Source organism: Manis javanica, chromosome 10 (genome assembly GCF_040802235.1).
Source record: "Manis javanica isolate MJ-LG chromosome 10, MJ_LKY, whole genome shotgun sequence".
Classification (NCBI taxonomy): Eukaryota; Metazoa; Chordata; class Mammalia; order Pholidota; family Manidae; genus Manis; species Manis javanica.
In genome coordinates, this window is record NC_133165.1 from 115,913,870 (window position 1) to 115,939,893 (window position 26,024).

Below are 26,024 nucleotides of genomic sequence, written 5' to 3' on the forward strand. Positions count from 1 at the left end.
AGTGTCATCAGACATCTTAAATAGGATAGAAGCGAAAGAGAAAACATGTTTTACGTTAGATGTGTTTGGAAAGATTATTTGGAAGCTACAATTCTTGTTTGAAAAATCGAAGCCTTTCATTCACTTCCTAAACCACCGCTATCTTCTGTTTGTTTTTGTTTTTGTTTTTTTCCTGCTGGCCAGGCATTTATGGAGAGCTGATTTGGGGGGACGAGGGGGCCCCGGTCCAGCAGTGGCCCCAATCAGGCCGGTTGAGTGAAAGCCCTTGTATGGAAGCTGTGGTTTATGGTGGCATAAAACGAAAAAACAACTCATAACTTTTTGTAACAAATCTCCCTTTATAGGTGACTCACACACAGACCCGACCCGCGGCCCTGGGGAGTTTTGGGGGAGCAAGAAAGGGATGAAGGACTGCGTTTTTGCCATAATTACAGGGTTTTAAGGTAACACTGAAGTTAATTTTTTCAAAGTTGGGTTTCAGAATGCAGGGCAGTCTCTGCAGGCCAGCGGTACCTTCATTTTATTTTACTTCGTTGGTTTTAGCTATTTGGGATTTTAAAATGCATGTTAGTACTTGTGTGTGTGTACCTATCCTGTTAAAGTGAAACCCGTAACTGGGGGATTAAGGCCGCTTTTTAATACGATCGCATCACAGGTGCGATTTCCCCTCTGCTCTCCTCCATCTGATTGATGTGGTTTGGATAACCTTGCTGGGTGCTGTGACCACAAAATAGTGGGGTAAGGGGGCCTGTTTCCATAACACCCCAGAGTTGTGAGCTGGCACTTGGAGGCTGTGTGGCCTGGAATGTGGACAGGGCCTAAGTAGCCCAGCCTGCCTCACTCTCCCATCTTCCTGGGCTGCCTGGTTCCCCAGATCAGAGGGAAGAGCCCAGAGGAATGGGGAGACCGTTTCTGTAAGGTCCGGCCAACCCTGGCACAGGCTGCAAGTTCACTTCGGTACCTCAGAGCTAATCTGGCCATCTTTTTGGGCTAGGCCATTACCCTTCTCTCTCCTATCTGCCCCCGTTTTGAATTTTTATTTATGAAGTCATTAGAGGCAGTTAGCAGATGTGAAACCAGGGAGGAATATTCTGGGAGCGATCTCAGAAGTGGGGGCACAGCAGCTGAAGCTGCTGCTTGGTATGGCATGGCGGTGGTGGTGACTAGGTTAGCAATTATAAGCAGCTCAGGTTCCACTGGGGCCCCTCCTGCAAAACCAGGATATGGTTTCCCCAGATCCACTGATGACCTGACGTATCTCGTGGTGGGCAGGAATGGTGTGGCTTTCTGCTGAGGCTTTGTGCATCCCCCAGAATTAAAACAGAGCGCAGAGCTAGAGGCATTCGTTGCTCCTTCTCTACAGGCCAGAAATGGGGCAAGCACGGAAAGGCGTGGGCATCCAGAGAAGCACCCCCAGGGCCACAGAGCTGGCAGGTGCTGTTTGTTGAAGCTGCAGCATCCATGTCTTGTCCCAGAGGGTGGCTGGCACACGGAATATGATGGGATTGAGAGTGTACCGTAAGGCGTGGGGGGCGCCGGGGACAGAGGCCCTGTCTCGGCGCCACTGCCGTCCTGCCTTTGTCCTTGACCCACAGAGCCAGGGGACCTGGTGCCAGTGCAGAGTTGGTCCCACCAGGAGATTCTTGCTGTGTGGGGATGGCCCATCCAGGCAAATATATTTTTGAGGTCATACATACAAAAGACGAGGTTCTGAAAACGAAACCGGCGCCTGTTTTTTATCACTTCTGGATTTAATAAAAGTAATGTGCTGAGCAAGGAGACAGGATTGTGTGGACTATGGTGGGCTGGTATACCTGTTTTTGTTTTAAACCAGGGCCAGCCCCCGGGGTACCTTCACCCCCACTGGGGCCTCACCATACCCAGCCTCTGGCCACTTGAACCCCAATACTAGCTAAAGGGTCTCTGAGGTGCTGGTGGGGGCTGGCTGCTCAGCACCGGCACCGTGGGGTGACGTGGTCCCTGCCGTGGCCGGGTTCCACACCACCCTAGCAGGTGCAAGCAGCATTTTGCTTCGCTCAGCGGGAACAGCGGGGAGCCGTTTGCAGCAGGGTCACTTTTGGGGCCCTGTGGTCTGCACCTGACTGGAGCACTCTGAACCGGTCTCACTTGCTCACATCCTCAGAAGGGAACGGGGGCCTGTTCCACATGGGCATGACTGGATGGCAGCCCGCCAGAGGGGCTGCGGGAGGGGCTAGAGGGCTGTGCCCGCCCTGACAGGCACCCTGTGTGGGCTGCTGCTCCCTGTGTCTGGGGAAACTGACATGGGCCCCCAGAGGGGGAGAGTGTTTGGGAAGAAAGGGAGGCCCTTCCAGGCCATTCGGGAAAACATCTTAAAACCATCATGCTTGGTTGCTCTTGAGGTTGGAGCGTGTATTTGCACGTTTGCGGGGAGGGAGAATATGCTTGCAGAAATCCCATTAAGGGTCCTGGCTCACATCTGGGCAGTTCCCATCCAGCCCCTGGCCCACACTCACTGTGCAACCCTGGGCAAGTCATATTCCCTTCCTGGGCCTGTACCCCCCTCAGCTCTAGAGCAGAAATAATGATGCTGACCTCAGAGGGTCACTCAGAGGGTTCAGACATTACTTCCACAAAGTGCACAGTTCCTGGCACACAGCAGGGACACCACAAATGTCTGCTGCTGTTGTGATTGTTACCGTGGTAAATGGTAATTGCCATTTTTATTGTTATTATTATATTTTTGAGTTTCTAAGAAACAGAGAACCCAGCTTTGGTTTCACCAGAAAGGGCACCTAAAGTTTACTCCCCAGACCCAGGCTTGGTGGAAGTGAACCTTGATGACACTGCTGTCAGGAGCTTTCGAAGCCAGGGCCTGTCTTATCATGGGAACTTGACCTGGATGCACGGGGTATGCCAGGAGGGGCCAAGTCCCCCAGAGGTCCTGGGATGTGCTGACAGAGGAACATGCCCCATCTTAGGGGCAGGAGTGGAACTTCCCTGAGAATGGCACTCAGAGCTCACATGGGTGCTGGCCCCAGCATCTGACCTGTGCTCTCGCCACTTCAGGGTCCAGGGAAAGCAAGACATCCCGATTCAGGGGTCCAGAGTGTCCACTTCAGCTACCAGCGTCCTTGCTGGCAGTGCGGCAGGCGATGCTGTGGGAGGGTCTCACCACTGTGACGGGCTGATTGTTCTTTGGCCACATGCAAGCATACGTTTACGAAAATGCTTGCTTTGGGAGAATTTTATCTCTTAGCTGATCGTTCAGGAAGACCCAGCAAGATTGCCCTTTCTCAAAACATCTTGTTGGAACAAGAAAGAACTGTAAATGGCATCGGCCATGCTTTCTGATGTTATGGAGCTGAGGAGGGAGAAAAAGCGACAATTGTGTCCGAGTAAAGACAATGGACCTTTTATATGAAATATTTATTTTCAGGGCCGACCGGTGTCCTGTTGGCTGGGACAGTGGAGCTCGAGTATCGGGGTATTGCAGGCCCTAAGAACTCAGGGGCAGGGATTTATAGAAAAGGAAGAAATAAAGTCCCCTAACTTGGGGTTCTTGGGAAATTTCACTGGGAACATTTGACTTTCTTTGTTGAGTAGAGTTTAAAGTTTCACGAGTTTGTGGGTTTTCTCCCTTCTGTGATTTCTTTTGAAAGGCTGCAGGGGCTCATTTGCAAGCCCCAGAAAGGTAGCCAGATTTCCAGGTTTTGGGTCATGGGCTAGATGGGGTCTCCCTCCCTTGGGCTGGCCCGGTAAGCTTTTGTCTGCTGGGAAGTGAGATAAACAGACACTCAAACAGGAAGGGTCCGTCCCCAGGGGTTGTGGGCAGTCTGTTGAGGGCAGTTTTGGATGATATTTGTGATTCTCTGGGGACCTTTACTCTTCCCCAAATCCCATTTTCAGATGACTTTGGGAGCGGCCTGCAGGTTACTGGAGAGTCTGGCCTGACTGTGAAGCCGCACACAGGCCCTCAAACACCCTTCACAGCTGGAGAGGGTGTGTTTGTAACTCGTGACAAACCTGGCCCAGAGTTGGCACTGGGTGGGTATTTTCTGAATTAGCAGAATGAACAGAATTTCAGTGTGGGCCTACCCGTGAGCCACCTCCATTTCCCTGCTCTGGCGCCGCGGATGGTGCTGGAGCAGTTCGACTGGGTTCCTGCTGAATTCACAGCCTCCATGCAGCCAGGGCGGCTTCCCGGGAATCGCGGGCTCATGTTAGGCAACTGGGGAGGAAGTGGTTTAGCTGGGTCTTGTAATGAGTGCACTGGGGAGCCGGTCTTGGTGGGGGGATAGTTGGCCAGGGACCCCTGCCGGCTAATGGGGTCCCTTGTCTGGGTGCTCCTGTGAGGCTAGTGGAGGACAGCAGGAGTGGCCCGGTCAGGGTGGGGCACAAGAGCCCCTCCCTGCCAAGCCTCCCTGTCCCCCAAAAAACTTTGTTGACAAATGATAACATTTGGCTTCAAAAATGAGGTTTTGTTTTTCAAATCTACTGTCATCTTTTTTTCTTTCTAAAATCCTGGTCTTAAACTTAAGGTCAGACAGACATGGTCTGTTTTACCTTCTGCATTACCCGGCTGCAAAAATCCTCTGAACAGAGCTCTCTTTTGGGGATGACCTAAACAGCTTTTGAGGCCATGGGTAGAACTGGTAAAATTGAAATGGGAAAGACTGAAATCCTAAAGCACAGGCTTTTATTCACTTTTTTTTGGAGGAGGGAAGCTGCTTTTAAAAGTACTATGAAGTTTGGGGTGGGAAACTTGTTGTTTGACTCCGGATTCAGGAGGCCTGTATCTTGGGATGGCTCAGAAACCCGAATGGATGTGGCAATCCGGCCCCTTGGCAAATGGCGGGACCTGCTGTTTAACCAGTGGCTTAAGGGGTTTTCTGAGCAGAGCTGTGGCCAGCAGGCAGTGGCTATTACCGTCAAAAGGGGCTGGTAGTTGTGGTTAGATACGTGTGCATGGGCTGTACAAAGTTAAGAGGCTAATTTTTTTTTTTAAGAGTAGAATTTTCCCTTAGATTAGAAAAGGAGTGTTGTCCTGGTAACTTTGGTTTCTGCTGTCACGGCTAGGTTTTTCTGTGAACCTCCCTTAATTCTGGGGTCTTAGGTGGTAGGAAGAGCGGTTAGCTGAAATATTTACCTACTGATTTGGGCTCTTAAATCTATATTCGCCTTTCCTGTGTTTAAGAGTGATATTTACATTCAAATCAGCCTTTTATAATTACATTTTAAATTATAACAAAACGATGGTGCTGGGGCTTCAGTCTTCCATATGTTTTAACAGTAAGCAAAGCTGTATCGAAGTTCGTGGGAGATGTACATCCCATCTCCCAGGCCTGCCTGGGCTCCAAGCAGGTGCCAGATATGCAGGTTCTGGCCTACAGGGACACAGGTGTGTCCCAGGCATTTCAGGATCTGTTCATGTCACCTCCACTGTGGAGCCCTCCCTGCCCTGCTGGGAGGAGAAGGACTTGTCGATGGGAATTCTGGCCCCGGCACGGTGGCAATGCTGCCAGACCTTATGGCAGGCGGTTCCATCCGAGGACCTGATTCTGGCCTGGCTGCCCTGGCTGATATCTTGTGCCCTGAGACCCACACTGGCCTGTAGACCTTGGTGTAGAGTCTATTATCTCCTGGGCCGCCAGCTGGGCATAGCAAAGACCACTCCTGGTGGAGGCGATATTGTGCGTGTCAGGGTGGGATGCCCGCCACCTTCAGCAGCTGTGACCCAGCTTCTGCCCCCTCTCCTGCCTGGACCAGCCCCAAGGTGGCTTCCCCTCTGGAGCATGGGGGGACCCTCTCCTCTCGGGGCCAGACTGTTGGCAGCTGTGCCAGGCTGTTCCTGGAATGAAATTCCCAGCATTCCTGGTCGGGTGCATGGCATTAGGATCCTACCTGCTTTGTCTCTGGCACCAGCTGGCAAGCTGGTCACGTGGCCATGTGCATGAGCCTGGAGCCTGGAGCCTGAGGACCAGAGGGCTCCCCCTGGGTTGTTTCCTTCTCATTCACTCAGCACCACCCCTTCGCTTTGGGCATGACTGTCTCTGAGCAGGTGCAACACAGTATTAAAATAAAACGTACTCCAGGCAGCCTGGGGAGCCCCCATCCCTGGATGGCGGGGTGTCCAGCCCACCCCTTACCCTCTAGTCGTTACCAACAGAAGGCCCAAGAGCCGAGGAGGCAGGCCTTGCGCAGTCACCTCACTGTCCCCTCCACTCAGGTGCAGAGTTGGCCCTGCCTCCAGCCTTTGGCACCCTGCTGGGCAGCCGTGTGGTCGCCACCCCAGCGCCCGACCTCAGAAAAGGCAGAAGGAGACACTTGGGCAGACAGGTTGGCCGTGTGGACACAGCCGGGTGCCTGCGGCAGAGGATAGCCGAGCCCGATACATCTCCACATGAAGCACACCTGCATTAAAACCTCAAGCCCGCTGACCAGGGCCAAGGGCTGGGTCAAGAGCACGGGCCCCTTTCCCCATGGGGTGGTGAAGACTGGCTTTGGTGAAACTGAAGGATTAGTGGTGGTCCGAGGGGGTTGGGGACACGCCTGGACTCCGCACCCCGGTGCCATGTGGCTGCCTGACCACCGTGTGGCCCGTCTTGGCATGATAACTCTCCTGAGCGCCTGCAGGGTGCTGGGTGCCATGCTCAGCACTCTGCATGTATTTTTCAGCAGCCTGAGTGGTAGGAGCCATTATCCCTGTTCTCTATATGGATGGGGAAACGGAGTCTGGGAGGTGATGGCTTGCCCAGATCAGGTGGCCAGTTGCACCCAAGGACAGATTTACACCCATAGCCTGGGCTGCTGGCCATGCTGGCACAGCCCCCTGTGGCATTGGTTAGAAGGGGCTCACTCTGTGGGCCCAGGCCCAGGCAGCTGTTGGGGAGCACGGCCCGGGTGCTGGCCACGGTTGGCCCCTCTGCAGGGCCCAGCGTGAGAACAATGTGGCCTCTATGCCCAGAGCGAACCCAGGCCTCCTGGACTTGGGAGCAGCCCGGCCAGGGAGGCTGCCTGCAACATGGCGCCAGGCTGCATGGCCTGGCCCGGCCACGGAGGGCTGCCACCCGGGCAGCCTGGGCCAGGCCCGGCTCTCGGAGGCCTCCTTGGGCCAGCCGCTGAATGGCCGGCCGCTCCTGCCCCCTCCTCCTCTCCCACTTGGCTGGCCCCCCCTTCCTGGTGGTGGGCCTGGGGGTCTGGCCCACCCGCCTCTGCCACGTCTGCCATCCTCCCGGCACCCATGAGCATCTTTCAAAAATTCCCGGTGGGCGGGGCCGAGCCGCAGCGGCCGCCTCTGGCCCCCCCTCCCCGGGCAGCCCTTGCCAGATGAGAGCAGGAGACAAAAGTAGCATTTTCGTCGTCCTCCTGGGCTGGCAGCAGGGCCGCCCCCAGCGCCACTTGGCTCCTGGCAGCCGTGCCTCCGGGTGCCGGGGTGGCCGAGGCCCAGGCCGCACTGGCTGGACCAAGAGAGCAATAGATGATGGTGGCCACAGACCAGGGTGCCCGAGGGCCTGTTGGTCGGGGCTGGCACCTGTGACCGGCCTGCTCGGCCAGCGGGACCTGCCCTCCTCTGCCTGCCCCTGTGACCAGCCGGGCATCGGGACAGCGTTTTCAGTGCCTTCTTTTGAGAAAGCTCCTCACTCTCTTGGGTAAGTCACCTTCTTCCCTTCTTTTTGCTGGAGACAAGCCGAGAGCTCTGCCATCTTGTGCTCCACGCCTTTTACCTTTTCTTCCTTCTAATTGGTTATCTGGAATTCAAAATTCAATTTCAGACACCCCCCCTCCGCCATATCTTGGTTGAAATAAGCCCTTCCAGAAACTGCAGGGTAAAGAGGAAGAAGCCGAGCCCATTTATTTTTAAGATCCAAAGCTACAGGCTTTAGAAATCACAATAAAAATGGAATGTTTGTTATTTCACAGTAGCTGCGTGTTCCATTATAATCTGAACAAATGTTTTAGGAGGTATTAATAGGCACGGCCTACTCTTCTGTGCTCAGTTGTGTCAGTTTGTCATGGGGGCCTCATTATTATTATTATCATTATTATTTAAATTTTTGGCGGCACTAGGAATGGCAAAGGGAAAAACACCAGAGGCATCCCCGCTCCTCCCAGCAAACTCCTCGGCAGGCAGGGCCAGGCTGGCACGCGGGAGGGTGGATTCTGCATCGAGAAACAGATGCCCTTTTATTTTGTCCAGCATGTCTGATGCCATGTCTACAATTTAGGTATGCAGTTCTTTCTCCCTTTCTTTATTTTATTTTATTTTTTGATTTGGGTGGCTGGGAGCTCTTTTGGGCTCTCAGCTCAGGGTGGGGTAAATCTCAGGTTGTTTGGGGCTTTGTTTTTTAAGCACTTATTTAAGCCTTGGGTTCCACCTAACGGTGCTGTCCCTGGCTCAAACTCCCCTTCCCACAGATGGTGCAGGGGCGCCCATGCATACGTCCACCAGACAGACCACAGGGGCCCTGAGTGGCCCAGGCCTGCCTGTGCCCTGATCCCGGCCTGGTTTACCATCTGCAGAGCTGTGGGCCGAGACATCGCGATTGTCCAGAGCCTGAACATGTCCACAGGGGTGGGAGTCCTTCGAAGACCTTTATGTCCCCACTGCACTGCCGCCACCATCTAGGAGCTGAGTTCTGTGGCTGCCTGAGTTTTTCTGTTCGTCCCTGACTCTTCAGAACTGCTGAACCTTTTTATTTAAAAGGTGGGCTTTGCAGAGTTGAGCTCAGAGCTTACCCCTGTCCTCTAGGAGGCTGACAAAAGCATCCACAGAGGTGGCCTGCGTTCCCCACGTCTGTGGGTAGCCGGGGTCTTGATTTATGGAAAATGGAAAATCAGGCCCAGAAAGTTCTTAATTTCAACTAAGAGGAAAATTCCCACGTAAATACATCTTTGTTTTCCTTGTTTGTGTGGGCCTGAGCAGCTGGCTGGAGCAGACACCACCAAATATTAAAACTGAGCTCAGCTCACACGAGGAATATCACGGCTGCTTTTGTTCTTAGATTAAACAGCAGTCGATACGGGAGGTTTGCGGCTGCAGAGACAGGCGTATATAGCTGAGATAATTAGAACACTTTCGTGATTATGACAGCCACATTCTGCTGCCATGAGCTAGAGGATCACACCACCCAAATACTCAGCAAGCATCAAATTAAACAAAATAAAAGTAATAGGTAAAAACAGTACAATACCTTCTAAAGGCAAAAGCCAAGAGTATAGAAAGTTGGGGTGGGAGGAAAGGAGAGTTAATCATTTTGAAAGAATGTATGCTTTTAATTGCTGCCCCCTCCTCATATTTAAATTTTTAATTTTTTTGGTATATTTAATGTTGGTGAACAACACTTGAATCCTAAATCCTGGAATGCAAGTTAGATTTCCTGAGCATTAATTCATTTTCTTTCTGGACAAGGTAAGGGCAAGAAACATAAAATCAATTAATTCCCAAATGAGCATTTTCATTCTGCATTAGTATTTTCCACCAAGATTCCATTAATTTAACAATTCTAGTGTATACAGTAACATGTTTTCCACCGTGTCTTATAGAGCTGGGGTGTTTATATGAGATCAGTTATAATAGTTTTTTAACATGGGTAGTAACCTCTACCCCCTCTAGATCAGTAAAATTCCATATAATCTTTTTTTCTAATCAAGCAAAATATCGGCATTCTCCACAGCACCCATTACTTCTTAGCAGTTTTTTTTTTTAAAGTACCACACATAGCAGTTTTCACATCATCACTTCTATATAAATTCCACTATAGAGTGAAATTATACATTCTCACAGCACAGATGGGCTGGTCTGTCATTACGACTGCTGGGTCCTTGTTAGAACACACAGCATATTTCAATTGTGGCGTCAACAATTTCGAAGAACTGAGGTCAAAATAAACAAGTTGCACTTGCATATAAAAGCAGTTTCATTAAATGATATTCTCATCCCCTGAAAAATTCGGTAGAGGAACAACCATCATTTTCATTACATTTTAATTTAAATTTTAGTCCATCTTTGGCTTTGAAGACTTCAAATGCCCTATGTCAGGGGACCTTAAATGTTTTAATTAATCACCAATTTTTATCTTGCTTTGCAGCACAAACAGCATAACGCTGGATTTAAATTTGAAATCGTGGGGGTTTTAGGACATTTGATTGTAGTATCTTCATAATCTCTATAGGAAACACATTAAATCTCTAGCTGTTCTATGTAGACATCCATAAATTATTTGTGAGCCATTTATGAAAGATTGTAATTATTTTGCATGGTCTACAAGGTACATTTAAATTTTAAAATTTTTCAAAAGAAAAATAAACTACAAGAAGTAGCTATAAAATACTTAAAAAAAATTATCTCACCGAGATAACAAAGTGAAGAATTTATTGGTCCGTATCATCACACATGAGGACAGAGCAGTTTTACAGCGACAATAATTTGCCAATGATGATAACTGTTTATTTTGCAAATTTGCTTACATTATGATGGAATCAGTTCTGAGGGTTCACTCCCCCACCCCACCCCCCCTTCCTTATTTTTAAGTGTCCGCCTCTGCGTATCCAAATTCTGGATTCAGGCTCTGCCGTTCTTAGCCTCTGGGGCTGCCCTCCTGTTTGTTGTGCTGAACTCCTGGCCGGTAGGCTCCCGACGCCCCTTCCATTTGTGAATAGAAGTGCTTTGTTTTGGCTTATTTTTAAGGAGTGTACCTGTTGGCAGAGATGTTGGGGAATAATAGGAAAAGTGTAAAGTTGGTGAAATTTGCCAGAGCCGTTGGGGGCCCACTTTCACGGGTGGCTCTGCTCTCAGATTTTTTAACCGTGTCATCCTGTCCAATCTGGGTCTTTGAGCCTATTGACCCCTGCGTCAGCAGCAGAACGGTATTTATTAGCAGCCCCATGAATGCGGCACCGGTCTGGGTGCTCCCAAAGGTAAGGCAAGATGAAGCAGCCCCGCGTTCACGAGTCACAGCCCCAGAGTAACGGTGGTCATCTAGGAATGGTGACAGTGACAGTAAGTGTCCTCACCGTGGCAGGGCCCACGCCAGACAGGTCACATTTGGAAAGCAGAGTGGGGATGAGCGCGGCCCCAGAACGGAAGCCAGGGTTCCGGTTGGGTTGCTTTGTTTCCTGCATGTGTTGCTCAAGGGTGAGTCGCTTTGCCTCTCTGCCTCAGTGTCCTCATCTGTAGAATGGGGACAGTCAGTATCCCCGTATCATTGCAAGGCAAATAAAGCACTCAGTGCGATGCGTGTTCCTGGGGAGCACCCCATAATGCTGTTACTCCTCAATTTCTTTCTGAGCCTCAGGCATGCCTGCGAGGTGGGGGCCGTTGTCTTCTCCATCCCTCCAGGGATTCAAACCTAGGCCTGCTGCCCTCCAAAGCCATGTTTGTTCTGCATTAACGGAGGAGTGTGGACATGCATAGGCATGCGGTATGTGCATGTGACACGTGTGCGCACATGCACACGGGTGTTCTGTGCTTCCCCTGGTATTTCAGTGGTCCCCAGAGGTGGGCTGGTGTTTGGGGGCACTGTGTCCGGTTGGGGCTGGCCCCCCTCCTGGTTCCATGGTGGGTCACTCCTGGGGATGCCTGGGCCAGCGCCCCCCTCCCAACTCTGACGGGTGCTTCTCCCAGCCCAGGGCCAAAGAGATACTGGGCTCCAGGGACGGGAAGGCGGCCCCTTGGCCCGGCCGGCTGCGCTCTGGGCCCTGGCCAGGCACGGCGCTGTCTCCTCGAAGGGACAGGCGGTTCTGGGCGCCGGCCATTTGCAGACTGCCAAGGATGGAAGTGAGCCTCCAGGCCCGGAGAGGAAATGGCGGCCCGGGCAGGCCCGGGACAGGATCCGGGAAGGCGGGCCGCGGGAGGGAGCGGCCGGAAGGCCCTGGGGTGGGCCAGGCAGTGTGCTGGACGCCCCCCTCCGAGAAGTGGGCCACAGGCTGGCCTCCCCACAGGGAGTGCACACGAGGCCTGCGTGGCAGGCCCAGTGGCCTGGTTTCCCCATCAGGAGCATGGCGGGACTGGAGGCCCAGTGAGACGGCGCCAGCGCGCAGCGAAGCTGTGATGGAAAAGGCCTCAGTTCTGTCTTTAAGAGGGCGTGATGGCGCTGGACTCAGGAAACAGTCAGACGTCAAAGGAGGACCCGACTGGGAGGCACACAGTGGGTTGGTTTTTTTCCCACATTGACCTCCTAGAAAGAGAACAGAAGCCTGGGCACTCAGGTGAGCTGCCTGCCTGTCCCAGACTCAGTTTCCCCATCTGTAAAGCCAGGCATAAGTCCTAACCATGGGTTTTTTGGGGCATTAGATGTAGTGATGTCACCCGGCATTAATCTCGTGCCTGCAGTGGTCCCTTGACGGGAAGCAGATGGTGGTGGACCCTGGGAAAGGGTCTCCGGCCTCCGTCCCTGAGACGCTCTGGCTTCAGAGCTTCTCCGTGGGCTCGAGGGGAGGTGGGGGCGGGGTCTCACCCAGAAGGGAGCAGCTGGTGGGGCATGTGAGGGAGCCTCTGGCCCAGTTTCCTGGGCGCCAGGCCCTGCCCCAGGATTCCTGCGGAGGGTGTGCCCGCGCTTCCGGGCGTGGGCGGGGGGTCCTGGAGTCCCCGCCGTTTCCTCTGCTGAGCCGCTGGGTGCTGCTGCTGCCTCCAGCTTGGGACAAGGAGTCCTGCCGGGCCTGGTGCATGGGGCCCAGTGCCCAGTCTCCCGTGACTCGGCCGCAGGGATCTCAGCAGCATGGTGAAAGTGCCCTCCAGCCTGCACCTCTGTTGTTGGGATGCACAAATAGTAAATCGCCCAACGCCAACACTTTTGGAGGCTTCGGAACCTGCCAGGTGGGCCTCGGGTCTCAGGCCTCCTTCCTGGATGCTCCGGCACCAGAGGTGAGCTCGGCCCCGCCACGGAGTCACGCGCAAACAGCCGGCCTGGTTGGTGCCCATGACAGGCTCTCAGAAGCAGCCTCCAGGTGGGCACTCCTGGGCCAGGCAGTGTGGCAGGCCGCCACAGTTGGTATCAAGCTGCCACGGGAGGGATGAGTGAGTCTGGCTGGGGCAGGGCCACTGGGGGACCCAGAGTGGCAGAAGGCCCTTTCCGGGGGCTGGTGGAGAGAGCTGGGGGCCGCACTTGGCCCCCCAAGGGAGGGCCAGCGCTTGTCGGATTGCACAAACAGGACTCAGCCCTCAGGGTTAGAGGCACTGTCTTTTGTTGACCTACTGAGCTCCAGGCGCAGGGCTGAGTACTTTAATCCACTTTTGTTAAAGTGTCCATTCCTAAATTAAATCTGCCCAGTGCACTTCATTTCAACATCCAGTCGGAGCCAGCATGTGCCAGCGCTTGTCCAGCTCTGGAATATGGTGCAGACGGGATGACCATGGATGGTCCCTGCCCGCGTGCACGGTGGATGTTAAGTTTTCTGTGTAAGAAAACCCCAGCTCAAAGAGGCCAGAATGTCCCCAGAGTCACACAGCTGGCTCGTGCAGAGCCTGCCCCCATGCCCAGGTCTGCCCACAGGACCCACACTCTCCCTGGCTGGGTGGGAACCTGCTTATTTTCAGCCTCTCATGGCTGCTGGGTTCCTCCCGGACCTGCAGCATGACGGGGCCCTGCCCTCTGCCCCAGAGTTCTTCTGCCCTGAGGGAGAGCCAGCATGGCCTCCATCCATAGCGTCCCAGTGGCGTGTCGCACTGGTTCTGCAGGTCCTCAGGACTCAACTCTGGCTGGGTTTCCATTACCCCAGGACCTGGGACTTGCTGGCTGGGGCTGATGCAGCCTGCGAGTGCCCGACTGTGGCCAGGGCTCCAGGCCCTTGTGACTCAGAGTTCTGGTTGGGCTGTGCACGATGCACAGTGAGGCAGCAGGCGTTGGGAAGGAGAGAGCCGTGGGGTCACCCTAGAGCCTAGAGGTGGAGTGGATGAGCTTGGAGGCCCAGGTGATCATGGATGCTCTACAGAGAGTTTATCGCTCAGACACCAGGAATAAAAACCTTTGGGAGATGGGGTAAAAACTAAAACAGGCAAAGCCATTTTGCAGCCATTGGTGTTCTCAGAATGGCCCTTTCTGCTCTGTGCCAGACCCAGACCCTTCCACTGTGCTGGGAGCCTGCAGTGTTAGATGAGGGCCTGGGGTTTTTCATGGGTTCTTCACGATGGCATCCACTGCAGATGCCATTCTGCATCTGATGGGTGCTGACCTCTGTCTCGTGGAGACGCTCACACCTTATCTTAGGGGTCCAAGGATCAGCTGGGAGCCGGGGATCACTGGCACCTTCCGTGGTCTGCTCCTTGGCTGGGGTCACAGTGTGAGGGGGGCTCCTGCAGATCGGGGCAGAACAGAGGGGCCAGGGTGCATGTACAGGCCACGATGAGCCAGTGAAACCAGCTCTCTGTGGGCAAACGGACCGTGTCAGGTCCAGACAGCCCTCTGCCACCCGCCTGTGTGGCCTCTGCTAAGGGGCCCACAGCCCTGATTCCCGGGCCCCATGTGTCTTGGAGTTGCTCAGCGCTCTCTTGATTCCCCAGGACACCTCTCAGGAAGGGCAGGGAGCCTGCTGCCAGCTGGCCCTGGCTCAGGGTACAAGGGAAGCCCAGCTGCACTGTCCGGCGACTGGATGGAGCAGCGCTGGTGAGCTCAGGGTCCTTGCTGGAGGGCCGGAGCCACCATGTGGCGTCCGTCTCCCGCTCACAGGCAGGGCGGCCTCACTCGGCAAACATGGGCTCCCTCAGAGAGGCCCAGACCCAGGCTCAGAAGGTGTTGGCAGGGCCTGGGTCCAGCCGGGTGAGGACCAAAGGTTAGCCTGGAGCACCCAGTGCTGGGCTGAGGGCCCGAGGAATCTGGGGAGCATCCTGGAGGTGGCAGACCCCCAGCCCCAGGCTTCTTACTGCATCCAACCCCGGCCTGCCACGTCCCAGGGCCCTGCTGCCAGGCACAGTGCTGCCCCTCCTGCCCCCACGCCAGCCCTGCACAGGCCACATCTGCTGCTGCAGCCCCGCCAGAGCTCCGCCTCCCCAGCTCTGTCCCCATGGAAACCGGGGTGGGAGGGGGCGGGGGGGGGCGGCCCTCCTGCTGCATTTGGCCCGCTGACCGGTTTCCATTAGAGCCAGCCTGCTTTCCTTGAGCCCTACCCCTCAGTTCAAGGCTTCCGCCCATGGGTTTCTTCCCGCATTTACTGAGCACCAGCCTTCTGTGCCAGGGGGCCCTGCTGTCGGCCACCCGCCCGGATGACACCCACGGTGGAGTGAGTGCCTGAGGGCCCGCATTTCCCTGGCCGTGGCTGCTCGCAGTCTTGGCAGGCTGCAGGCTCAGACCCAGTCCTTTCTCACCCACATCAGCAGCTGCCGAGGACTGAGCCCTGGACTTGGGTCCGTGGCCCCCTGCTCCTATCCTGGACGGGGGCCTTGAGTAAACCCCTTCCTGTCTCCGGGCCTCAGTTTACCTATCTGTAAAATGAGAGGATAAAACTGTTTCTCCAGTTCCTTGTGATGCCAAACAAGAAAAAGAAACAAAGAGAACAGGAAGCTGCAACGAAGCCAGCTCTTCAGAGTCCCAGCTCTGGGACTTTTGTTTGTTTTCAAAGAGGGATTTTTTTTTTTTTTTAACGAGAAGGAGTCATGGAATTTGACCAGAGACGGTGGTTTGAGAGGCCGAGAGCCCGTCGAAGCTTGTGCACCCCGGGCATGGGAAGGCCCCGCCCCTGGCTGTGGGCGCCCAGATGCCTGGGCAGTTGTGCCCGCCAAGCTCCACTCGGCATCTGTCGGGTGCCTGGCTGTGAACGCGGTGGGCGGAGGTGAACCGTGCCCGCGATGGGATACAGAGGGCTCTGGAAAACTACCCGCGAGGTTTCCGGAGGTCAGAAATGTGGGCAGAAAATGAGGTCCAGCTTTAAAAAAACTCAGCCGGCTCCTCTCCTGGGGAGACAGGGAGGGCACCCTGCTGCTCGGCTGACTCGGAAGCTCCCGCCCAGGCCCGGCCCCTGGCAGCGGCCCCCAGACCCAGTCGGCCGCCCTGGTGGGGGGGCCTCTTCCCCTCCACTTCTCGGGAGCTGGGGAGTTTCACAGGAGGTGATGTGGGGCTGGGGGGCTCGGCTGTCCCATGGGGGGGGTCTCTCAGCTTCTGTTTTTTAATCTCACAGACATTGTGGGGGCTGGCCTCTTCTGGGGGACACTTCCCAGCTCACAGACAAGGAGCACAGCCTCGGAGGAGGGAGGCTTTCGCGGTAGCCAGGAGCATTTACCTGGTGTCTGCGAAGACTGCTCTCAACCCTGGGCTTCAGCGTCAGCCGTAAAATGGGGATGAGTAACTGCAGTGTTGTGAGGGGATGAGGGGGAGTTGAGCCAGGCAAGATAAGTGGTAGGCGGGTGGTGCCGTCACAGCTGAAGCCCCCACCCCCCAGCATCCTCATCCTGAATGGTGCAGGCCGTGCATCCTGGGGTGGCCGCAGACCCACCCTGGGGCTGACACTCACCCAGCCCGGCCCCAGGGAAATGGGGACAGGCAGACGTTTCTCCAGGTCTCCAGGACCTGCTACTGGGAGGCCTGAGCTGAGGTGTTCCGCCTGACCCATCTGGGCCGAGGGGCTGGTACAGTCAGTCCCCCTCGACTGTGAGCCAGCCTGCCACCCCACCCGAGGTATCCTCATTTCTTCACAACCCCGTGGCAGGCGCAGCAGCCCGTAGGTCCGGGGGACATTGTCACCGCAGCTCAGGGGCTGTTCCACGGCATTTTCAGTTTTCTGTCCTGGGCAGGAATGAAACTGGTTTGAGTGGCCGTATCCAGGTAGCCATTGCCTCTCCGGGTGGAAGTAAGGTAGGCCGAGGGAGCTGGCTCAAAGAGCAGGCTGCCATGCTGGCCGAGGTTGATTTAGACGTACAGGAACACTGGGATAGTGTAGGAAATGGGGGATATTTCCCCAGGGAAATGGGGAAGAGCAGAAGGAGGAGCTAAATGCCCCAATAACTATAAAGCCTGGTGTGGTGATTTATGGCAGGTGGGCACACCCTCCTGTTGTCTCTCCGTGTGTCCAGGGATCTTCTGCGGGTGTGGGGCCAGTGAGGCTGGTGGGTGCTGCCTAGTGCGTAAGCTCTGCTTTGTCTCCTGGGGACTGAACCCCCCCGTGTGCTGGGCCCTAATGTCTGTTATCTAAGGCAACTTTGTGGAGTCCCGACCGGGTGCCCACCGGGAAGTTGAGATCTGGGAGGCTGAGCCCCTTGCAGATCCAAACAGAAGAGCCTGAGCCAGACTGGCTGGCATCCTAAACCCCCTGGCCCTCCCCTGTGCCCTCAGCTGCATTTGGGGCCTCTGGCAGGCAGGACCCAGGAGGTGGCCCATTAGAACGATGATGAACAGAGTTGGGTGGCAGCTGACCCTGCTGGTGCCCATGAGAGGGGAAGCAGCGGAGGCCACAGAGTTGGGCAAGAAGCAGGAAGGCACATTTCTCTGCCTTGGGATCTGGGCATGCTCTGTAGCTCGGTGTGAATACACCTTCCACACGTTGGCAGAGCACAGGGGAGGCCGCCGCCATTCCAGGCAGGCTGCCTGCTTGGTGTACCAATTTGGCCTGACCTTGGGCCGCCCCCACTGGGGACTTTCCTCTGCTATGACCACACCTATTCCCCTTCCTCCCCCCTTTACTTGTGGGGTCATCCCTGCAGCCACTGACCTACAGGGTCATCCCTGACTCCCCTCCCTGCCACATCCAGATCATTCCCTAGTCCCGCCCCCTTTCAGCCTGGCCCCCACATCACTTCTCCCCCGCCTCCACATTGCCATATCTTGCCCAACCAGGGACATGTGATCACGCTGCAGACCTCTGCCCCAATTCCTACCCTGCAGGGCTACCATCCAGCTCCTGGCTGATGCCCGGTCTCCCATCTGTGATAGACTCAGGAGGCTTGCGTTGCCCGCAACCCATGGCACCATCCCCCATCTCTCCAGGCTGTTGCACAACATCACCTCCTCCTGGAAGCCCTCCCTACTGCCCACCTGCCCACTGCCCTGCAGGACTGTGACCCAAGCTTGGATGATCGGTTCGTGCCCGTGTCTGCTGAGGAAAACTGAGTGCCTCCGGAAGGACAGGCCAGAATCACCAGCCTGGCACTGGGCAGGCTCTTGGGGAACGTTTCATGAATGAACGAAACAGAATCCAGAGACTGAAATGGAAGAAGAGGGGGCCATGGACCAACCATGCGTAGTGCTGTGGCCCAGCCACCAAGCCTGCCACATCTCCTGGGGAGTTGGGATGCTCAGAGAAATAAATGGACAGGAGTTAATTTTTCTACCTCCACTAGGTATGCTCCCTTTTAGGACTAATCTGAGGGGCTCTGAGACCACGCCTCATCACAAGCCGTGTGGCAGTGCCCAATGGAGAGGCCCACAGAGGGACAACGTCCAGGTAACACCAGCCACTGCCCTGGGGGTTTCAGTCAAGAAGACCAGCTGTTACAGGTGTATGGACGTCTGGGGCCATTGCTCTCAATCACTAGGTGGGAAACGCAGGCATCTGTTGGCCCATCAGATGTCATCAGTGGGTGACAGCACATTCTGCTAATTTAGCTCAGATGTCACTGCTTCCGGGGGTCCCCGTCCAGGTGGTCCTCAAAACCACAAGGTCCCTCGCCTCCCCTCCTCCAGCAGTGGCAGGTCAGCCTGGGGCCTGCTCAGGCCCTCCGTCCCACCTGCCAGTCCCCTCTGCCGATGGCCTGCTGTGTGACCTTGGGCCAGTCACTCCCCTGCTCTGAGTCTCAGTTTCTCCATCTGCCCCACAGTCTCTTTGACCTCTACCTCTGACATTTGCTGGGCTCTGGAACGTTCTGAGGGGCCAGGTTTGGAGTGGCTGTCTTGGGCATGTGGCAGATCTCCTGGGCTTTGAGCCGGAACCCTGCTTCTGGAGGTCTCCCTTGGGGAAGGGCGGAAGATTTGTGCATGGAGCTGTTCGTCCTAATGCCCCTTACAAATGGGAGAACCTGGGAGCAGCCAGCCATTCCCCTGGGTTCGGTGTTTGGGTTACATAGTCATGATGAAGCTACCTGATGGGACATTATGTGGCCATTCGGAATGACACTGCAGGGTTTATAATCATGTGGGCAGCGCTTCCAGGAAAGGTCAGGGCAGCTCCGTGGATGCGTGTGAGCCCTTCCCGGAGGGCATCTGCTGTGCTCGGGGCTGGGCAGGGGCGGATCCAAAGTGCTGGCTGCTTCCTTCTTTCACTTTCCCGGATCTTGTTGATGACGGTCTGTTCCTTTTGCAATGGGGAAAAAAAGTCGCTTTAGTTACAAAACTAACAACCTGGGCAGGATGCACCCATTATCATGTTCTCCCCCGAAAAGAGACATTTGTTTACCAAAAGTGTATGAGGTCATGGGGGCAGGGGCGGCCAGCATTGCCCAGGGCGCGTCGTGGCATTTAAAAGGAGCAGAGGTGACTTGGGGGGCAGTGCTCTGAGGCTGGGTAGCACATGGAGGCTCCTTGTGGCCGGTGACAGTGGCGGTACTGTGGCTTTGGGGCAGACCCGTCTTCAAGTTTCCATTTGAGTTAGAATGTTCTGAGTCCGACACCTGGAAGTGACATCTGTGGATGAAGCAGGAGTCCTTGTGGTTGTGGGGCCGGAACGGGGGACCGCTGCTCCGCATCGCCTGTGACGGTCCCCGACTCAGTGGCGCTCAGGCGAGTGTGTGACCCTGCACCCGCCGATGGCTTGCATCTCCGGAGCCCGCGTGGTAACGAGTGTGGTGTTGGCCCTGGCCTTGCGTGAGCACCTACTGTGTATGCCAGCCGAGCCAACCGGATTTTCAATCATTCATTTTCCCTGATGTCAGCTTTGTATGGTAGGTGTAAACGGTTCCTTTTTAAGATATAAAACATGCTCAGAGCGGCCAGGTTCCTGAAGGCCACACAGCCTGGAAGAGTCTGCAGCCTGTTTGGCTCTGCAGCCTGGGCTCCCCCCAGGGCTGGCGGCTTGGCCACTAGGTGCTGTGACCCTGGGGACAGAGCCCGCCTGCGCCCTGACCACACTGGCTGCCGTGGTAGCTGCTGGCTGCAGAAGCCGGCTGGCCCCAGTGAAGCAGTGGAGGTGCGGACACACCCCTGGTTTGTGCAGCTGGCACACACCCCTGGTTGAGGCTGGAGGATGTGGCTGCCCGCGGCGTGCTGGCCTGCTCCTGACCCCTCCCTGTTTGTCTCGGTTGCTCTGGGGCCCTGGGTGTCCGACACGGCTTGACCCGGGGCCCGGTGTCAGGCCTCCTGCGGCTCTTCTGCACACTGATTGCGCCCCGTGCACTATTCATTAGCAGCTCGCTCTGGCAGGGAGAATGGTTCTCCCACACGTGACCTTTGAGAGGGACCTAGTGCAATACGGAACACAAGTGTGGACAACACAGGCTGAGCCCGTGGGCCTGGTCCCTGCACCTCAGTCAACACTGGGGCTCCCTCGGGGCTCGGAGCTTCCTGCCCCACCCCACGGCCTACCCCACGTTCCCAGGCCCAGGTAGCCAGTGCCTTCCAAAGGACAGAACCACGTCTGGGCAAAGAAGCGCCACGAGGGCCCAGCCAGCCCTGCCATCCAGCAGCCTGCACCATGGGGCGTGGGCTCTGAGCGGGGTGGGCCCCGGGGCGGGCCGCCGGACGGTCCTGGGACTGGAGCAGGGCCGTGGTGGCAGGCGCCACTAGGAGCCGGCCCGGGTTTGGGGCTCCTACTCTTGTCACCTGTAAGGCTTGCCGTAGCCCCTGGGGTGGGCAGGCTGTCCCACCGCACGGGGGAGGACCATGGGCCAGAGAGGCCAGTCCTGTGGCAGGGGCCACATGACAGGCAGAGCCACTGGGTCTGGCCAGACTCCCCCACTCTCCCCTAATCCGCTCGTGGCTTCCAGAGCTTGGGGTGCTTGTGCCTCTTGAAGGACTCCAGTTTGGAGTTCACTAGTGACCCTGAGACAGGCAGGGACCCCTGGCGACCCCTTCCACTGCCACACCCTGTGACTGACCAGCCTATTGAGAGAGGGCACCGCGTTGGGAGGCTCCAGCAGCCGCAGGGGAGGGCGATGCACCCTGGAGGTTTTTAAAGGCTCCGAGGGTAGGTAACATGTTGTGTCTAACTTAAAACCCAGTGGCTGGAGACAGGCAGAAAGGGAAGCCAGGCAGGCCTGGGGAGGGCCTCCATGCTGAGTTCCAGGTGGGGCCTCTCCTACATGGGACCCCAGTGGTCACCCACCCTGGCAGTTCTGTGGCCGTCGTCGGGAGAGTGTATGAAAGGGTATGGGAGCTGCAGAGAGTCCCAGGGGAGACCCTCCCGTGAGTGCTGCTCTGAAGTCAGAAGGGGTGCCCTGCCCACAGCGACCCCCCGGGCGCTGCCCTCAGGTACTTGTGGCTGCACGGGACTCCCGTGTCTCTCGGGGACGGAACCAGGGCCCAGAGCCACACGTGCCCCTGCAGTCGGCGCTCCACCCATCTGTCAGGACAGAAGTCCCTCCTGTGTCCAGAGCAGTCCTGGGATGGCTTCCCCTCCCCAGCTCCTGCACCCTGGAAAGCAGCCCTCTGTGAGTCTGAGCCGGGCCCATGGCCCCGAGAGCAGAGCAGGGTCCGGAGCCCGTGCTGCATGAAGACAGTGCCCCGGGTTCCCAGGTTCCCGCCCCCATCTTCAGAGAGGGGCCGCTCTCAGCACAGCCTCCACAGCATCAAAGAGGGGTGGGGTGGGGGCTTGCTGTGGGCTCTACCTGGCATGTCAGGGCTGGGGTCCTAGCCTGTCCTTGGGAAGCCACCAGCAGGTCCCCTCTGTCCTTTGAGGGCTTTACGAGTCCCAGGACACCCACCGTTGAGACCCACGGCATTGCTGAGGGAAACCATGAGTGGACTGGTGGTGGCTGTCCTTGCTCTGGGTGGTTCTCTACAGGGGGCACAGCCCTGGTCCTGGCACCCTGGGTCCATGGGAGTAGGCACCCAGCCCACACCCTTCCTTCACGGACACTGGAGACCTGGAGCCCACGGTTGGGGTTGGCATAGGTGTGAACCCGGTGCCGAGGCTGGAGTGGGCAGTCAGACGAGGCTTTCCTTGTAGGCATTCTCGTCCAAGTACGGTTCTTCACCTCTGAGCACCTGGGCACTCGCCTGCGGCCAGTGGCAGCCCCTCACAGGGTCTTGCGAGCACAGATGAGAGGCGGGGGTCGGGGGGCAGGTGGCTCCCAGGGGGGAGGGTGCTCCCTGAGCCCTCCCCAACCTCCCCGGGTGCCGCCGGGCCTGCTGAGCTGACTCTTTGGTCGTCTTGTCTTGCAGAATGTGGCTCATCCCAGAGCACCCCTGGGACAGCGGGACCCCTTGTGGCCTTTGGAAGACACTCTAGGACCGCACGGCCCAGGTAAATGGTCTTAGCCCTGGGCTGGGCAGGAGGCAGCCTGGGAGGTAGGTGGCCTGGCCAGGAGGGGACTGCAGACCCATCTTTTAGGAGACCTCAGCACCAGCCCCACCCACGCAGGCCCCAACCTGCCCAGAGTTGTGAGGGACAGCCCGGCCCCAAGCTGGTGGAAAAAGCCCTACTTGAGGACCAGGAGCAGGGGGCATAGGGCACAGGGTCCTCTGGCCTGCTGTGAGCCAGAGCCTCCCACCAAGTCCTGCTGCCTGCCCTGTGGCCCAGTTGCTCCGACCTCCTCAAAGCAGATGGAATCAGAGAGGGCTTGGGGCACTGGGTCATTGGCATGGAGACTCTCCTGAGCCAGCTCTGAGCCAAGCACTGCCCAGCCCCCAGCCCACCTCCTACTAGCCATCCAACTAGACACTTCCTGGGTGCCCTGAGCCTCAGTTTAGCCATAAAGCTAAGGCAGGAATTCCTCCCTGTGGAGTTTGGGAGGTGCACAGTGAACCCCAGAGCACCCATAGCTTCAGGGAGGGCCTTGGGGTGGGACACAGTCTTGCACACAGTAGGCATTGGAAATCACAGGGCCTTATAATTCACTGAATTGGCCCGCCCTGGCCTTGTCCTGATGGCTTGTCCCTTCACTGGGGCTCAGCAGGGTCCAGTTCCATCATTTGTTACTGGGGGTTGGGTGCTGGGTGCTGACTGAGATGAGACAGCAGGTCCGCTGCCCCGCGCCCCCTAGGGACTTGCAGGCAACCTCAGCCCCAAGCGGCCGGGGGCCTTGGCCTTGTTCGCAGTACCTCTGCAACCAAGAGGGTCTCAGGCCCCAGGCCTGCTGTGGCCATGTGGCTTCAGGTCGATTTCCCAGCCTCGGGGAGGTGGCCTGGCCACGACAGTGTGGGGGGTGATTGAGTGGGGAGAGGTCTGGCTCGAGGTCAGTCATAACCCCCTTGAAAAGATGAAGCCTACACGTGTAGCCCTCACTGATCACGCAAGCCCAGGGAGAACCGAGGGGTTACACATTTACTTGTTTCTGTCCTGCCATGTTTGGTGTATATATATATATATTAGATATATACCTATATTTTAAATTAAGTGTATTGTAAATTATGTTATTGCATGTATATTCTATTAATATATGATGTATATGTGTTATGAATTTCATGTGCATGTACATGTGTACACACACAGAGCAGCTTAGAGTGATGTAGACGATACAAAAGGGTAAAAATAAATCGCCAAGGAAACTGTGGCAAAGGGAAAATCTAAGGTAGGCCTAGAAGAAGCCATGTCATGTAAAAGCTTCCCAGTTGCGGGGGGTGGGGGCCCTATAAATTCAGCTCTGAGCTTCCTAGAAGCCAAAGCAAAGAGGGAAAGTTTATCCCGTGCTGGAGGTAATGTTTAGGGAGTACTGTCTTCAGCAGTGGTGCTGAGAGGGACCTGCTTGGTGCTGACACTCCAAGATGTCCCGAGCACCCAATGAGGCCAGGAGAGGAAGAGAGGGGGGAGCTCCCTCATGCTGAGCATAGCTCTGTTCCTCTCTTCATCCTGAGCGCTTCGTGCATTGTTTCTCTTAATTCTCTCCAGCCCTGAAAACCTAGATAGAGAGAAAGGCATTGAGGGCCCCCACTCTGTACCATGAGCTTGACTTTGAACTTGCAAATCCATATCCTCACAGCCACACATGCTGCCAGCTACTGCCCCTTGGAGAGGGGAAACCCCCAAAAACCTGGGTGTTTCAGCCCCTGTGTTTTGGGCACAAAGTCACATCAATGCGGTGGCTTGTCAGCTCCCTCTGAGAGGCTCTGGGTGGCCTCTGAGCCGTGCTAGGCCTCATGGGGCCTTAGGGAAGGGTGGGCTGGAGCTGGCAGGGTACAGTGCGGGCTGTTTCCTGGGACTCACCCAGCATCTCTCCCTTTCCAGGTCTCACCACTTCTCCCGGCCTCCTCATCCCCAGGTGACGCCTAAAGCCCACATCACCCTCAGGTCAGTGCAGTGTTTTGAATGACTACCCACCCCCTTCCTTCAGGTACCTAGGCTGGGCATGCCTGAGTCGGGGTATGCACACACATGTAACACATGGGCACACACGTGGATATACCCACACGACTTCTGAAGGCCTGAGAGCCAGGCAGGCACTTTTTACACGTTTGTAGAGGCTCTGCAATCTTGCTCTGACCTTGGCCCCCTTCTGCAGCATAGGGACCAGGGCTTGCCCAGGTCTCTTACCTGTAGGAGCTGGTCTCAAGCCTGTTTCCTCGGCCCCCTTTTGCACGTAAGTTGAGTGAAGCTCCGTTTGCAAGGAGCCAGCCGTTGTGGGGTCCACCGTGGGAAGGCTTGGGCTGAGTGCTGGGGTGGGAATCCGCTGGGCGGTTTGCAGTGTGCGTGGAGTAGGGCAGAGCTCACGGCCTCATCAGGTGAGAAGGTCCTCAGCCTGCTGCTCTTACGTCACGGCTGCCTTGTGGCCCTGACAGAGGCCTGTCCTACTCAGGGCCAGCCCAGGTGCCTTGCCCACACCCTGCCCCTCCCGAGAGTTGGCCCACAGTACAGACTGTTGTGCCCACTTGGCTGATTCTAGCCTCCTGAGGAATCGGGACCATGTGGGCTGGGGCTAGACAGGCGTCATCTCCCCTCCCCTGCTGTTGCCATGGCCAGGGGCAGGCCCGCCCCCCAGATCTGTGTGGAGAGCACCCTGGGCTGCTGCGTCTGAGCCCAGGACCCCTCTGCCATCTGGGCCTCGCATGTTTACAGGTCTAGCTCGCCCGCCAGACTCTGCAGATGCTGCCCCCGGGGCTTTTGTGTCTGCACGCAGGGCCTGCGCCAGCCGGTGCCCGAAGCTGGGGTGGGACACGGGTGGGGAGGTGGAGAGGCCCCGGGGGGACATCAGGGACAGAGGGGAAAGGGGGACTTGGCGGGGGGATAATGGAGGAAGGGGGAGAACAGAGTGCAGGCAGAGAGGAAGCTGGCAGGGCTTGGAGGAGGAAGGAACACAGCAGAGCGGCCGCAGCTGTGCAGGGAGTCGCTGGGGAAACGGGACCCGAGGGTTCGGTGCGGCCTGCTGAGCCTGCCAAAGGCCATCAGTCCAGGTGCTTTCCCGGCCCCCCACTGTGGAATCCCTCCCGTGTGCCCTGGGCAGCAGTGGCACCGGGAGGCGGAGGCCCTTCAGGATGCCGGGTTGGGCAGGGGGACAGTGGCTCACTGGAGTTTGTTTATTCACGGGAAACCGAAGCTGGGGCCGTGGGCCTGGCAGCCCATAGCAGAGTCACAGTGAGAAGCCACATCTGCCAGCTCCAGGACTAACAAGCGTCTGGTGCCCACAGCTGAGGTGGGGCAGGAATTTGTTCTAATGCCTAATATCCAGGTACCTTTATTTACCCAGACTGAACAAATTAAGGACTTAAAAATAACCTTGCATTTGATTCTGGTCCCAGTGAAAATATTGGCAAAATACAGACGATTGGCTTCGTTAAACACTTACCTGTTGGCTCTGAGCAGCTCGCTGGGAGAGGATGACCCCAGTGAGAAGGGGCGTGGTGGGCAGACCCGTGAGGGTGGGCGCGAGGTCGTGTACCCTGCACGCTGCACCTGGATGGGGTGGCTGTGCCGTTCGGGTGGCCTGCTAGGGCACTCCTTGTTCCCATGTCAGGCTCTCAGCCTGACACCATTCCAGTGAGCCGTTGCTTTTAGTGACAGCCCTGCCGGGTGGGGATCTTAGAACAGCAAGGTCG

General features: G+C 56.4%; 1 protein-coding gene across 9 annotated transcripts in view; it reads left to right on the forward strand.

Moving 5' to 3' along the window:
- The window catches only part of LOC118970279 (uncharacterized), a 61,899-nt gene that overhangs the window by 25,397 nt on the left and 10,478 nt on the right, over positions 1 to 26,024 (forward strand). For 6 of the 9 annotated variants that reach the window (XR_012121647.1, XR_012121649.1, XR_012121643.1 and 3 more), the window contains 2 exons: positions 22,218 to 22,299; positions 24,220 to 24,282. Coding sequence is in view for 1 of the 9 variants with exons in the window: in XM_073214040.1 (XP_073070141.1) it covers positions 12,335 to 12,844; positions 22,218 to 22,299; positions 24,220 to 24,257 (630 nt within the window). In the remaining 8 variants the exon portion in view is untranslated. Of the gene's footprint in view, positions 1 to 7,493; positions 7,632 to 8,049; positions 19,781 to 22,217; positions 22,300 to 24,219; positions 24,283 to 26,024 lie in introns of those variants that run through there. The other 3 variants (XM_073214040.1, XR_005058142.2, XR_012121648.1) reach the window with 3 other exon arrangements.